Below are 16817 nucleotides of genomic sequence, written 5' to 3' on the forward strand. Positions count from 1 at the left end.
TATATTAAACTAAAAAGTTTTTGTACAAACAAAAACAACGTAGTCAAAATCAGAAGGGAAACAACAAATTGGGAAAAAAATCTTTATAATGAAAAACTCTGACAGGGGTCTAATTACTCAAATATACAAGGAGTTAAAGCAATTGTATAAAAAATCAAGCCATTCCCCAATTGATAAATGGGCAAGAGACATGAATAGGCAATTTTCAGGTAAAGAAATCAAAAGTATCAATAAGTACATGAGAAAGTGTTCCAAATCTCTAATAATTAGAGAAATGCAAATCAAAACAACTCTGAGGTATCACCTCACACCTAGCAGATTGGCTAAAATGAAAGAAGGGGAGAGTAATGAATGTTGGAGGGGATGTGGCAAAATTGGGACATTAATGCATTGCTGGTGGAGCTGTGAACTGATCCAGCCATTCTGGCTGGCAATTTGGAATCATGCTCAAGGGGCTATAAAAGAATGCCTGCCCTTTGATCCAGCCATACCATTGCTGGGTTTGTACCCCAAAGAGATCATAGATAAACAGACTTGTACAAAAATATTCATAGCTGCGCTTTTTGTGGTGGCAACAAATTGGAAAAGGAGGGTATGTCCTTCAATTGGGGAATGGCTGAACAAACTGTGGTATATGCGGGTGATGGAATACTATTGCGCTAAAAGGAATAATAAACTGGAGAAGTTCCAGGCGAACTGGAGAGACCTCCGAGAAATGATGCAGAGCAAAAGAAGCAGAGCCAGAATAACATTGTACACAGAGACTGATATACTGTGGTAAAATCGAATGTAATGGGCTTCTGTACCAGCAACAATGCAATGACCCAGGACAGCTCTGAGGGATTTATGGTAAAGATGCTACCCACATTCAGAGGAAGGACTGCAGGAGAGGAAACCTATAAGAAAAGCAACTGCTTGAACGTATGGGTCGGGGTGGACATGATTGGGGATGTGGACTCGAAATTACCACACCAATGCAACTACCAACAATTTGGAAATTGGTGTTGATCAAGGACACATGACAAAACCAGTGGAAATGTGCGTCGGCCATGGGTGGGGGGATTGCGGGGGGTGAAGGGGAAAGTAGGAGCATGAATCATGTAACCATGTTAAAATGATTATTAATAAATATTAAAAAAAATAAAAAAATAAAAAAAATGAAAGAAATCAACAAAAACATTTTTAAGGAGAAGCATGGAATCCAAATTATAGTGGGATTCCCTAAAGAGTGTAACATCCACCCTATGCTCCTGTTTGTGGATGGCATTGTCCACATTCCATCAATTCCCAGCATACTGCAGAATCTCCTCAATGCAATCCAAATCACTTCAAAAAAAAAAAAAAAAAGAGTTTAGGTTTCATAAGAATACCTGCAAGCACACAATTGGCAACTCAGTATTAAAAATTGAGAAAGAACAATAAGGAGAAAACACAAGTACTGAAGATTTCAGAACACTTTTTCTATCCTAAATGACCGGGGTTGGGGGGTGGGGTGGGGAGAGCAAGTTAGAGTGATTGGAAATGCTCACTAAAATAATCATTTTTGGTATAATTCTCCCTGGGAAAAGAATCCACAACACATAAACACATAGGAACATAGATAAGAGCTAGAAAGACCCTTAGAGGCTATCAAATTCAACACCTTTGTTTTATAGGAAAAAAAAAAAATGACAAAGAGGGCAAGTAAGTTGTCTTATGTTCATACAGCTAGTAATTATCTGAAATACTAATTGAACCAAGAACAAATAAATAAGGAGTGTCCTCTTCATAAATGAGGGATACCACTTTTTAAAATCATCATTAAATTGTCATTCTGTAAAGTAATTTTAATATAATATAATATAAACTAATTATACCAGTTGACCACAAGAACTACTTACCAGGTATAACCCAAAGGTAGTCAACAATACACCAAAACAGTAGCAAAAGATTAGGAAAAAAATAGATGCTTACTAATTTGGGAAATAGCTAAAAAAACTGTGGTGTAAGAATGTAAGAACATACTACTACACTGTAAGAAATTATAACTATAAATATCAGGGGAATGCATGAGAAAACTTACATGAACAAATGCAAATTGAAATAAGAACAAGGAAAAAAATATACAATAACTATATAATAAAGAGAACAGATAACCACCAACAACAGTACAAAAGTCTTAAGAGCCAAACTCAGATTCAAAAGAGATTGAAAAATATTCCTACTTCCTCATCTTTTGGGGGCAAGAGGTGCAGAAAACTGTGTAAATTATTGCTCATTTGTACTGATTAATTTTAACTTTTTGTTATAAGGGATTAATCTCTGGATAGGTAAGGGTAGAAGGAAAATCTGGAAATCAATATACTGTAAAAGAAGGCATCAATAAAATTATTTCTTTTTAATTAAGAGTTGAAAATGAGAAGGGAGAAAAGTGAAGCCAGATTAGAGTTAAGGTCTGGGAGAGTACTGAAGGATAGAGGAAATAAAGATTATGGTAAAAATGAAGGTTTAAAAGCAGGCATAACAAAAGATGAGAAGGTATCAGCAAATGAAAAATTAATGAAGGTCTAAGAAAACAGACAATAAAATGTACCTTCTTATTTACAACAAAAAGGTAGAGGATGAATAAAACAAATTTAATATGCCATCAGCCATGGGCTCTGTATCTGATGTTTTTGCATTTTTAAATGCTTTTCTTTGTCATAAGGAAGCATTTAGTCTGGAAAAGGAGCTTGAAATACTTTTCATGCAAAGAAAAAAAGGTATTAGTTAACATTAAAAATTTAAAAATAAAATCATTTTTAGAAATACTTTTCTCTCAGACAAACTGAATGGGCTCAAGAATCAATAAGACTTCGGATAACATAAAAAGTTAGCTGAGTGTTATTTTATCAAATAACAGCTCTTTTGATGTGGGGTAAGATATAAGGAATAATTTGATCATAATAGAATTATTATTTTCTATGGGAAGGAATTCCTAAAGGATCCAAATTTTGTCCATAGAAAACTGTGCACAGATGATTTTGATTAGGATTTCTTACACATTGAAAAATGCTTTTTATGTACTGACTACGGACAGCAGGTCCTACTATTCATTACTATACCCCATTGAAAAATAGTGCATAAAGGGGCAGCTAGATCTAGGTTCAAAATCTGGCTTTATACATTTCCTATTGTGTGACCCTGGGCAAGTCACTTAACTCCAATAGCCTAGCCCTTACTGCTCATGTCTTAAAAAAGGTCAAAAATATAAAAAAATTAAAATTTATAATAGTTCTTTTTGTTATGATATTTTGTGAGGGAATTCTGTAGTACTATAAGAAATGGTGAAAGGAAGAGATTCAAAGGAATTTGAAAAGACTTCTAGTTACTGAAGCAAGTAGGACAAGGAATGTAATTTTACAATAATAGCAACATTATAAATAAAAAGTTTTGGAAGTCAGAAGAACTTTAATAAATACAATGATCAATTATGATTTCAGAAGACTGATAATTATACATTTTATACGAATTCTGTTGGAATGAGAAAATATTGTTTAACTGAAAAAATATAAAGTAAAATGATTTCTTTTAAATTCAGAGGAAAAAAGAAAGTGCAGCAATACTTTTCTCTCAGTAACACTGTAAGTTAAAAAAGGTTTCTATTTCCTGAGAAAAACTAATGACTTATTTTTATCTTCCTGTGGAGATAGAAAATATGTCCCTATCAGACCCTAGAAATTGGAAGGGCAATGTAATTAAGTAAATGTTTTTCCAATGAGAATTTTCTTATCATTAGATCCATCCAACAAGTCATCACATATAATTGATCAACTCTCTCCATCGTTGATGTTGAATAAAGAGGAAGGTTGATAATCCCAACCTTAAGGAACCCAACTCCGAGATTCAAAAATTCTAAGACATCAAAAAAGTACAAATACCCATTTTGATTTGAACTGATATAAGTATCTTTACTTAAGAAGACAACTTAGGCTCAAATAAGGATATATATGTATTTAATAGCAGATAGTAAAATGATTTGATTGATGTTACCTGGTTATCTAGTTACATACTTAGATAATAAAACTCTAGATAGAAGACATGTATGCTTATGATATGGTGCAAAAGTTATAGCAAATTATACATTTTAAAATCACAGATGGAAATAGCTTTTTTAAAAAATAAATTATGGTAAGCTGGGTAAAAAGTAGCAAAATCCAACTATACCATGAAAAAAAGGTCATTTAAAAATTTATCCCTAAAAGAACTGCTTCAAATACAATTTCATTTGGTAAATTATCTTTTTCTTGATCATAAGCATTAGCATATACAAGAACATATATTTTTTAAAATTACTCAAGACCTTTTGTGTTAAGTTACCTATGAAAGACGGCAGGCCAAGCTTTCTAAAAAATACTTAATTTCACTTTCACTTAATCATTTCTCATTTGCTCACATCAAGAAGAGAAATAAGGTTATCAAACTGACAGAGCCTTAATGAAAGATTTATGCAACTGTGACCACCAAAGACTTATAATTGGCTTATTTCAGAATTTTAGCCGAGATGAGTACCTAATATAATGTATTCCATCTTTAAAAATTAAATTACTTTTTACAAATCTTTTGAAGACTGAAAAATAATAAAATATTAGGCTAGAGAATAAGATCAAAATATTAATTTTTCATATGCCTTATCATAGTACTAAAATCAGGCAATTTATAAAGGCTTTTTGGAAATAATTCTGCTGTAACAATATACGATTTCCTAAAAATCACTATACTATGCAAAATCGACCAATAAAAGCCATAAGGCTTATGGGGGAAATGCAGTTAGGGGCATAATACCCAAAACACTATCAGTGACACATTAAAAAAAAGTTATGAACCTAATAAAAATGGAAGCAGTTTTATATGTGTTAAATGGTTAAGAAACACATAAATAAAATAGTGGAAGCATTTGCAACCTCAGGCTAGCTCCCTAGCTCCTATTGGGCCCAGAGAGACAAAACTGAACATTACTGCTAAGTGGGGGACTGAAGTATCAGGAAGTAAGGGGTTATGGAGAAAGAAAGGAATTGACACTGAAGGGGATGATGATGGAATGCTTGTGTGTAAACTAGCACTCTTCCAAATCACAGTTCTAAAGATATACAATAAGTGTGGCACTTGACTTTGGAAAAAACCTGTCTGTGGCACTGGGTACTAAAAGGGTTCAGCTTGTGAATTACTGTGAAGAGGTACAGTTTTCTGGGTTTTCAAGGAAGCAAGTTTGCATATGTAAACTAGAAATGTGTTAATTTTTCAATAATAATGATAATAAAACAATAGTTAGCATTTATATATCACCTACCATGTGCCATGAATACTATATTAAGTACTTTGCAAATATTTATCCTCACAATAACCTAATTTTATCCTGAAAATTAAGTGCTATTATTATCTCTATTTTGCAGCTGAGGAAACTGAGGCAAATATAAGTTTTTAAGTGATTTGCCCAGGGTTGCATTGCTAGTAAGTAATTAGTACCTGAGGGTGGATTTGAACTCAAGCCTTCCTGACTCCAGGTCTATAAAATGCACTACCCTAGCTGCCTCTATATGTTGATGATCAAACAAATACACATTTTCTTCCTTTTTAAAAATTACTTTTTAATTTATTTCACTAAATATTATCCAAATATAGGCAGGGAGTTAAGAGGGAAAACCAGTGTAAAAACCCATTTTTAACAATTATTTTTTTAATTTGACCTTCAAATTCTTCCCCTCCATCCCACCCTACTTCCTTCCTTGAAAAGACTAGCAATTTTATATTAATTATAAATGTGATGTCATACAAAACATATTTCCATATTAGCTATGTTGCAAAAGAAAATACAAACTATTAAGAATAAAGAAAGTAAAAAATGTATGCTTCAAAATTCAAAGTTCATTAGTTCTCTGGAGGTAGATAACATAAAAATGCTATAAAAAATGAGCCCTTTGGAACTGTTTTGGATTATTGTCTTAATAAGAGTAATTAAGTTTTTCACAGATGACCATCCTTACAATATTGCTGTTACTGTGTACATGTTTCCCTGGTTCTGCTCGCTTCACTTTGCATCAGCTCATTTAAGTCATTTCAGGCTCTTCTGAAACCATCCTGCTGATCATTTCTTATATATAGCACAGTAATTATACCATCATGATGCTATACCTCAGTTAGTTGTCATTCCCTAAATTGGTAGGCATCCCTTTAATTTCCGATTCTTTGCCACTGCAAAAAAGAGCTGCTATATTTTTGTGCAAATAGGTCCTTTTCTCTTTTCATTGATTTCTTTGGGATACAGAACTAGTAGTAGTATTTCTAAGTCAAAAAGTATTCATTGCTTTCCAGTTTTCCCAGCAATTTTTGTCAAATACTGAATTCTTATCCCAAAGGCTTGGTCTTTAGGTTTATCAAATACTAACTATGGTTATACACACATAGTCCCTCCCCCCAATACAAAAACCCTTTATATATGGGTTATACCTATTTGGAAGCAGAGATTTGGATCAATTTTAAAGTTTTGTTTTTTACTAGTCTCTGAGGCTCATGAATACAACAGTTAGGGAAACTTGGGAGAGTCTCACAACCTTCTCCCTTTCCCATTCCCCCAAGAGAAACTGAGAAAAAGAGATTAAGTGATTTGCATAAGGTCATACCTGTAGTATATTGGGGAGAGCCAGAACTTGAACCCAGGGCCTGAAGCATTCTGCTTTTTAAAAAAACACATTTCTTTGGGAGCTTTATTTAAATCTGGGTAAGTGTTTTTAATTAAAGTATTTTCATTTGCAAAATTTTTTCAGTCATTTCCCCTACTGAGGAATGGCTAAATATATTGTGGCATATAAATGTAATTATTTTGCCATAAGAAATGATGAAATGCACAGTTTCACTGGAAACTGAGTAGACTATTTGAAGTGTTGAAGAACAAAGTGAGAACTAGGGAAACAACTTTTACAGTGACATCACTATAGAGAAAAGCTTCCTAAACTTTATAACTCTGATCAATGTCATGGCAAACTACAAATCTAAAAGAATGAAATATGCCTCTCAAAACCTAACAAAGGTGATGTGCTTAAAACACAGAAATACATTTTTAGATATGGATAATGTGGGAATTTGTTTTGCCAGTGCCATGTAGTTGAATTCTGAAGGATTTATTTTTCACTTTTGTTTTGAATTTGCTCAGTTAAAAGGGAAATACAGTATGAGACATTAAAAGTTTAAAGTGTGTATAACTTCAAAAATAATACTACCGAATATTTTCATCTCCCATATGTGAAATAAGGATGAATATTAACAAAAAGGGAAACTAAGCAGCAGAACTAGAATTGAATTCAAGTTACGTATATTTCTTTTCTAATGTTGTTAGGCCTATTAACTTATATTTTTAAGGTCATATTATGGCTAGATGAGGCTATTTGGAGACATCATTTTGACTGATGGGAGTTTAACTGCTTTTAATATAACTCCATAATGATTTCATTTTTCACATATATATGGTTATAATAATGGTTATATATATAGTATATATATGATATATGTGGTATAATATATATGGTGTATATATATACATGGTATAATATATATGGTTATAATAATCAGAACATTTCTAACATTTCCAAAAATTTTCACTAATTCATTCTGTGAACTTTAGCAAGTTATTTTGCCTCTGGATAGTTACCTTCTTAATTCCTTAAATCACAGTAATAATACATGCAATAACTATTTGTGAGAATCAAATTAAATCATATAAACTACTCTGTAATCCATAAAGCACAATACAAATGTAAACTATCTGGACTTCAATTTCTTCATCTATAAAATGAAATTATTGTGTTCCTGTTACTATTAGTGTGGTAAACTGTAAAGAACACAAGATTTGGATTTCAAAGTTCTAGTTCAAATAGCAATTCTTCCACTTACAATGTATGTGGTCATAATCAAGTCATTTTCCTTTTCTCATTTTCCACAGCCATATATAAATAAAAGGATTTGTCAGTACTAATATTCTACCATTCTGATGAAACTCTTAAGGCTCTCAGACTTTGAATTTTGCTCAACCAGGTATTTCATGATATATTCCATTCTCCTTGCCCACATTCCAAGTTTTATGAAAACAATCATATTTTCCTTTTTGGATATGTAATTTAGGAAACCAGGAAATCTGGTCATTATAATAGCATTCTTTAAAGGTCTAATATGATTCCTAATTAACAAAAAATTACTCAATCACAAGTAACAAACTTGACAGTAAACTTATTCTTGTTAAAATTTCTAAAACTTTAAGAGAAGTGAATTATGAGTATTGTGCTAACTCATTTCAAGTTACTGAAAATGAAGCACAGAGAATGTATTGAATAACCAGAAGTACATAACTGAAACAAAAATAAGACTAAAAGGTTGGTTTCTTAACACTTTAGTTTTTCCAACCATCACTATAGATAATGCTGCCTCCAATTCTGCAAAAAATCATCTTGATACCCCTCTTTTTTGGGGGGGGTACTGCTGATTTTCTATGGCCTATAATAATTATGCCTTTTTCTACCTACTCAAATTAAAATTAAAAAAAAAATCATTTTTATTCGAAAGTTTTGGTTCTCTACCCATTTCTTCACATCTCTAAATATACCAAATATCCTAACTGTAAAAGTAAAGTTAATATAATTACATTTTTCTATTCTGAAAGTGACTATATCCTTTCTTTTTCTGCATCCTTCTCTAAAACCATTGCTTGAAATGCTACTATAAACCATCCATCATTATTTCCCACCATCCTACTTCTGTGTTCAAGGTGACAACACTACAAAACTATGGTTTAAGAAATTTCTGTCTCTGCTAAAAACCTGGCAATATATAATAATCATAACTTGTAGACACAAAGTGTGATCATGTGTATCTAAAAGTAAAAAGCTATATAGTCTTCATAAATGTTAAATCTGTAATATACTTCCTAAATCTTCTAACTCATACCAGTGTTTTCTTTTAATTCTTAAAAGAATTATAGTGTCAATACTACAGTTGATCCTACATATCATGTGTAACACTACAATGGAGCTTCACTATAACACCATTTTTAGGGATCAAACAAGACTATCTTGGCAAGTAAATAATCAAATTTCACTGGAGACCAAAGCTTTATACAGGTTAAATCCCATTTAACTAGGCCAATTACTCTGAACTCACATAATGGATATTAAGCTAATTTAAATGAAAGCAGAGGGTTAAACTAGAGTGTTCATTTTTAATCTCTTGACATAAATCATATTTCCTGCATATTCTCTGTAAACAAGAACAGACTCAAGGGTGGGTGAGGTGAGCCAGAGCAAGGCAAGATGATGTTTGTACAGGTTGAAAGCTAACAGGATAAAGAGTTTACTGCTATGCATGTAGTTACTATTTGTAACTACATTTATATACCCACATAATGTTAAATATTAAAATTGTTGGGTTGGTGATTTGTATGAAAAAGAGTGATTTCTAATAGAACTGAAGGGTGTAACAGAGTTCCATCTGTAAAGAATCCTAGTGGAACCTGCCTCCCCAGGACAAGAGGCAAAAATTGGCAAAATTAAAAAAATGTTAAGGTAATGGTTTCAGTGGGTATTAGGTATTCATCTCTAAGACTCTCAAAGAGAATATAAAGGCAACAATTGAGCTAGGACACATGGAATATCATATGGAGGAAAGGAAATACGTAATAGAAGCAATAATAATTAAATTGTATATAATACCAAATCAAGGAAAAATCTTGATTAAATATGTTGACAAATAAGAGGCTTGGGAAAGTATACATTACATAGTATTTCTATTTCAAATGGAATGTCTTAGCTATATTAGTGAAGATCTATCAAAAAATAAAAAGCCTTGACAGGAGAAGTGGGTTTTATCATTATTACTTAAATAGAATTATTTTACCTATAATAAATGAAATCACTCTATAAACAGCATTATAAACTCAAGTATATTATGTATAATTTTACACATGAATCAAAATCTAGGAGAAAAATTAGATCCATGGTATATATACATTTACTAAATAACTACACATATACATAAAAATACAAACACAGAGTTAAATAAGAAAAATATTACAAGGAAATGAAATAAACTATAAAGCATATGAATTTATCTTAACTATTCTTAATGAAAAGGGGCTGAGAGAGCATGTCCCCAGTACATGTTTTTATATTTTGTTTTTTGATATCATAGAAATGGACAGGGATTTAAAATTAATTATAGTTCCTAATATCCCCTTCCCCTAATATCCATAACTCCTAAAAATTTTAAAATACATTTAAAAGATAATTTTAAAAATCTGCAATAAATTCTATAGTATAATTTTTTACTGTCACAAATAAACTAATGTTCTAATTCAAGGAAAATACACTTTAAAAATAGGATTAAAGCTCTTTCACCCAATTTTTTGCAGTATCTATTTTAAACATTTACAGGAATATAAGAATCAGAAGTAAGATAATCATCATTAAACATATTTCAAGGGGATCATTGAAGCAAGATGAAAGAGTTAGAAAATACGACATGAGAATAGCTAATTTGAAGACCGAAGCTTTAATGCACTAAATACAGAGAAGCTTAGAATCAGTTAAATACATGAGAGGTCAGATCAGACCTACCTTAGATTCTGTATGAAATTTTCCCAGTGAATTACTAAAATATCTATGATTAGGAACCACAATTATCATTTACAGTATTGTGTTCAGAACTGTTTGAAATGAATAAACTATTAAAATCTTACTTGCTCTTAAAATAAGTGTAAAAGGTGCACATAATTTAGAAGTACCTTCATAAGAAAGAGTAATTTGAGATTTAGATAATGTAACTTTATTAAGCTTCAGGGTGAAATAATATAGTAGGCAGAAAATAACAGGTATATATATTGCATTTCTACAGAAAAAAATTTTAAAAGAACTCTACAAGAGTCAATTCATCAAATTCTGAATGCTATTTATTTTTTAAATAACAATTCTTTTTTTTAAAGAGGACTCTACAGCATTCTTTACAAATGATGAATTAAATTGGTTAGTCAAAAAATTTCTATATAACTTAGTAGGACAACAAATTGAACAGTATTAATGACAAATTCCTTTTCTATTCTTACTATAGCATAGTTGTTCCCTAGACTTGTGTAAAGTTATTTATAAATCTATTCATTTCAACTGTACTCCTGGGATATGATAGACACTTAATAAAGGCTGGGTGACTGACTGAAACGAACCATTGCTTTATTTCTAGAAAAGACAAAAGGAAGAAAAGTACAGGAAAATAAACCTGACCTTCACCACTTTAACTTTACAAATATAGCAAAGATTAGGAAACTTTACAAAAGGAGTTTTATTAAAAAGTTTATAAAATTAGGCAATATTCTTAAGTCCCCACATCTCCATTATCCCTACAAAAGTTAGCTGGCTATAGTCTTAGCTCATGAAAGTTTTGAATATCTAAAGGCAACAAAAGTAAAGCAATCTGTAAATGTTCCTTAACCATCTCAAACTCCACTGCAGATCAACTTACCAAATCCCTGTGCAACACCCAGTTAGCATGCAGGTAGTGAATACCATCTAGGATCTGATATAATAGTGACTTGACCATTCCCCGAGGTAACTGAACTGGCTTCTTGTTTGCTTTAGAAGCTCTGTGAAACTTGATTATGTGCTAAAAGAAAGGGAAAAATATCAATAGAATCAAAAAAAGAAGACACTTTGATGTGTAAAGCTTTACTGAAGGAAAAAAAACAAAAAACAACCTTCCAGAGATTCCTCATGACGCTTGCTAATATCATTCCATCCTCTTCTTAAAACTTAAGTAATTTTAAAATTTCCAAATAACTATGCCTAGGGTTCAAATAGTTTCCTATACACAATAACACTGGACAACCTCTCTCAGAAAATAAAAAGATATACAACAGGAGTTGAATTTCATACTTTTATTTATTTAGAAATTCAATTAAAATGCAATCATTTCTTTAGATGACATTCCATCCCATAAAAAAGCAGAATTTCAAAAGGAAAATTTACAACAAAATATGAGAGCATTTTGCCTTTTATCACAATACCATAGTATTTATAACAAATAGTAGCATAAAAGAAGATAATTTAAATCAGGCAGAATTAGGTATGAAGAAATAACTGGCAATAATGATTGTTCATATAGGAAATTTATAGGAAAAAGTGAATAGTAAGGTTATTAATCGAGAAGAAGCAAAAAGACTAGATTGTTTCATACTAAATAGGCCAAACTTTGAAAAGTCTGATATTCTTCTAGGGCCTTGCTAAAACTGGATTCCACAATCAAATCTTAATTTAAAAATCTTCCATTAAAAAGTATTTATGAAGTGTCATCTGCATACATATAACGTTGTTACCTACCAGAAGAAATATGAGCTAGTGAAAGACAGGGCCTGCTTGGTATATAGCAAGTACTTAAAGAAAGCTTGAACAGAAATGAACTGCTATGCTACAAACTGAAGCTAATGATTTAAATCTATGTACCTAAGGCAACATGCATAATAAAGGAAAATATATAAACAAAAAAGACAATAGAAAGATCATTTTAGCTAATTAGTAATTCTATTGTGCTGATAAAAAAAAGGATCACTAAGCTGAGAATAAAGAAGTTTGGAATTTACAGTCAAAAATAAGAATGCCATAAGAACTTATAATTAAAATACAAAATAGTCTACAAGGCCATGTAAGAAGTACAGAGATATTGGTCAAGTTCAGAATTTTTTAAATGAAAAAAAGTCTTTTTTGCTAAATAGTTTTTTTATCATTTTAAAACTACAGAAAAAACATGAAAATAAATCTTTTCTTTGTATGTTTACCTTCCAGACTATGTGGAATATATAGACCTACAACTGAATAACCAAAATTAAGATATTTTTAGAAGCATTAACAAAATAAAAATAAACCAAAATGTGGAAAAGTTATTCCATTGTTTTGCATGGTCCATAGAATCATATTGTTCAGTTATTCCAGATACTTTAGTTGTGTTTGACTTCAAATATGTCTTTGTCTCACCAACAGATAATAAATAGGGAACTGACAACAAAGATAATCATGAAATTAGATTTCAGAAACTCTGGATATATTAATATTTCCTTTATATGAGTATTATTTATAATTATGGTTATATTTTAGATGGACAAAGAGGATGGTTTCTTTTGTTCATTTTGATTCCCCTAAATTTCATCTTGGTCTAAATGCTACTATTAAAGAATTGTAGGTCTTGGCTGCTTAATTAAAAAGTCGACTATTTCTTAGATGTGAAGTGATTCAAAGCTGGTTGTGTGACTTGACTATTTGGTTTTACCATAATTATTTAAAGGACTACTACTTTTCTATTTTTGAAACATCCAGAATGTTTGCTTTTATTTACATTTTACATTATTAATTTGTATTGGGAAAGTGAATTTCAGTTACATATCATCAATAACTAAATTACATAGTCTTCTAAGGCATGATCATATGAAGAAGTCTTTACTTAAATTCTTAACAAATGACTCACATATAAAATATTTTTCCTCCAAATCTGGACTAAACAAAACCACCCTGCCTAGTTTTTCCCTACTCTGCTTCTAGTCTCTTATACTAAGACGCCAGGAATGAAAGATGAATTTGTACCTGTACCCAACAATCTGTTTTATATTCTCCTCTACTTAAATCAGAGTCTAAATTTGCGTATGGTTCTTGCTTGTATAAGCTTTGGACAAGGCATGAAAATCTTTTGCTCTATTAATATTCTGCCTAACACTCAAAATGTGTGTGTGTAAATATATATTATATACATATCTATTTTAATATAGTATTTTGTGGAATTATTTTTCAATATCAAGATAAATATATTCTTCCAAAGAGATCATATTCTAAAGAGCTAGATGAGTAAGTCATTTTAGAACACAAATTTATTATGCATTTATACCTTTCTTGAATCTTTTTTCTACAATTAAGATTTTATGGCTTTTTATACAAAGAAAGAATGATGTTGGCATAAAGAACAATGAAAAAGAAAAACATTATGAAAAAGACCATGGTATATGCACACCTTATAAATTTATTTCTATTTAATAAATTGGTATCAAAGTCTATAGTTTGTAAACTCCTTAGTTATTAAATAAAACCTCTATTATCAAATAAATATAACTGTAATAGGCCTTACCCAGAGGTCATGCTCAGCATAGTCAAAGAGAAGCCATACTTTTCTGTCAGCATGAGACAAAAACACCTTTTGAAGAGAGATGACATTTGGATGTTTTAGCTCTCGAAGTAGCTGCAAAGCAAAGGAAAATCATTAAAGAAGTCTAAAGCAGTCTAGAGCAGTCAATAAGATATCTTTTTTTGTCTTTTAAATTGGCACAAGTCCCATGTTTTCTATTTTAGGTATCCAATTCACTAAAAAAAATTCAAATATGAATATGGTCTTCAAAGTATATGAAAAAAGGATGATGATGAAACAAATGACTTTTTTTATTTAAGACTGCACATTTTCCGCTATAAGATTATCAAATACAAAAATTTCTACATAGAGATCCAAACATAGCATGTCACATTTTCAGATTATCCTACTTGTGGTTTTTTGCATCTATATTGTAGCCTTATTAAATTTTAAGTCTGAATGGACAAACTTATATAATACACAAAATGAGCCACCATCCCCCAAAAGGTCATTCATTATTCCTTCTCCCCCAATAAATTCCAATGGAAAAAGTTAATACAATCCAATCATTTTTAAATAGTTTTAACTAATATCTTTTGTTTTTATGTCACCTATATTCCCTATGCTGTATTCTTACAATTCCTTCCCTGAGAGTCATTGCTTAGAACAAAGAATTTTTTTTAAAAAGGGAAACAAAAATCACAAAAACCAATCAATAAAATAAAAAAGCCAAATGTTATGTGCAATGTTTCATACCCAACAATTTTAACTTCTGTAAAGAAGTGGGAGAAGGCATTTCCTTCTATCTTTTCTTTAGGGCCTCAATCTTGGTCTATAATTTTATGAAGCTGAATTGATTTTTTGGTGGCAATTCTTTCCATTTACATTGTTTCAGTTAATGTATATATTGCTTTTATGGTTCTGCTTACTTTACACTTCACTGGTTCATATAAGTCTTTCTATGTTTCTCTGATTCATCATATTCATCATTTTTTATAGCACATTATATCCAAGTACTACAAATTTGTTCAGCCATTCACCAATAGATGAGCATCTATTTTGTTTCTGGTTCTTTACTAATCACAAAAAGTGCTGCTTATAAATATATTCTGATACATAATAGAGTCTTTGTTTTTATGGCCACGTTGGGAGTATGTTTACTAGTGGAATCCCTAGAAAAAGGGTTTTCACAATAAAACCAATATAGCTAAAATTAGAAGAGAAATGGGAAGTTGAAAGTAAAAATCTTTGCAAATTTCTTTGATAAAGGCTTCATTTCTAAATATATAATTTATTGAGTCAAATTTATAAGAATAAGAGCCATTTTCGAAACTCATATATGGTCAAAGGTTAGGAAAAGGCAGTTTTCAGAGTAAGAAATCCAAGTAAATTAGTCATATAAAAATGCTCTAAATCACAAATGGAGAAATTACAAATTAAAATAACTATGAGGTACCATGCCATACCCATTAGAATGGCTAAGATGACAGAAAAGGAAAATAACAAAGTTGGAGGGGATGCGGGTATACTAAAGCACTCTGGGTGGAGCTATGAACTAGTTCAATTATTATGGAGACATTCTGGAACTAAATCCAAAGGGCTTTAAAACTGAATATTCTTTAAGCCAACAAGACTGCTACTAAGTCTACATCCTAAAGAGATCAAAGTATAAGGAAAAGAACCCATTTGTATAGAAATTTTCATAGCAGTTTTTTTTAGATGACAAAAGAATAAGAAAATAAGCCATCAATTGGAGAATGGTTAAACAGTTATGTTATATGATTATGATGGAATTCTATTGTGCTGTAAGAAATGATAAAGAGGATGTTTTCTGAAAAATTTGGCAAGACTGATATGATCTGATACAAAGTGAAGTGAGTAGAACAAGAAGAACAAGTTATACAGCAACAAGAACATTGTGAAGATAATCAACTCTGAAAGACTTAGGAATTCTGATCACCACAATGACCAATCACAATTTCAAATGAGTAATAATAAAAAATGCTACCTACTTCCAAATAGGAAGCATATGGAATTATTTTCTTTTCCTCTCTTCCTTCCTTACTTCTTTCCTTCTTTCTCTCCTTTTTTTTGGACATAGCTAACACAGGATTTGTGGAGTGACATTTAAATTATATTTTTATGGACTTTGTTTTTCTTGCTTTCTCAATTGGTGGAAAAGAGAATTTGAAACTGAAAATATATTTTTTTTCTGTTTTTTTTTTTTTTAACCCTTGTACTTCGGTGTATTGTCTCATAGGTGGAAGATTGGTAAGGGTGGGCAATGGGGGTCAAGTGACTTGCCCAGGGTCACACAGCTGGGAAGTGGCTGAGGCCGGGTTTCAACCTAGGACCTCCTGTCTCTAGGCCTGACTCTCACTCCACTGAGCTACCCAGCTGCCCCCTGAAAATATATTTTTTTAAAGAGTATGGGCACTTTAGTCACAGTTTTTCCTTAATTCCATAATGACGATTCAATTAATTTTACAGATCGATGAACAATATCTTTCCACAACCATAAACCACTCTAATGTAGAATATTTCTATATTTTGTCATCTTTGTTAAATGCATAGATTCCATTACAAAATGCTCCTTTAAGAAATATAAAACAATTTAAATTACATGGAGAAATCATGCAAATATTTAGGCCGTGTCTACATAA

At 31.1% G+C, this 16817-nt stretch overlaps 1 protein-coding gene across 2 annotated transcripts in view; it reads right to left on the reverse strand.

The window, feature by feature from the left end:
• CDK8 (cyclin dependent kinase 8) overlaps positions 1-16817 on the reverse strand; it is a 123356-nt gene that overhangs the window by 34657 nt on the left and 71882 nt on the right. For both annotated transcript variants that reach the window (XM_044668290.1, XM_044668289.1), the window contains exons 3-4: positions 14158-14268; positions 11515-11655 (exon numbers count right to left, since the gene is read on the reverse strand). In XM_044668290.1, coding sequence (XP_044524225.1) covers positions 11515-11655; positions 14158-14268 — 252 coding nt within the window. The remainder of the gene's footprint in view (positions 1-11514; positions 11656-14157; positions 14269-16817) is intronic.

Source organism: Gracilinanus agilis, chromosome 3 (assembly GCF_016433145.1).
Source record: "Gracilinanus agilis isolate LMUSP501 chromosome 3, AgileGrace, whole genome shotgun sequence".
Classification (NCBI taxonomy): domain Eukaryota; kingdom Metazoa; phylum Chordata; class Mammalia; order Didelphimorphia; family Didelphidae; genus Gracilinanus; species Gracilinanus agilis.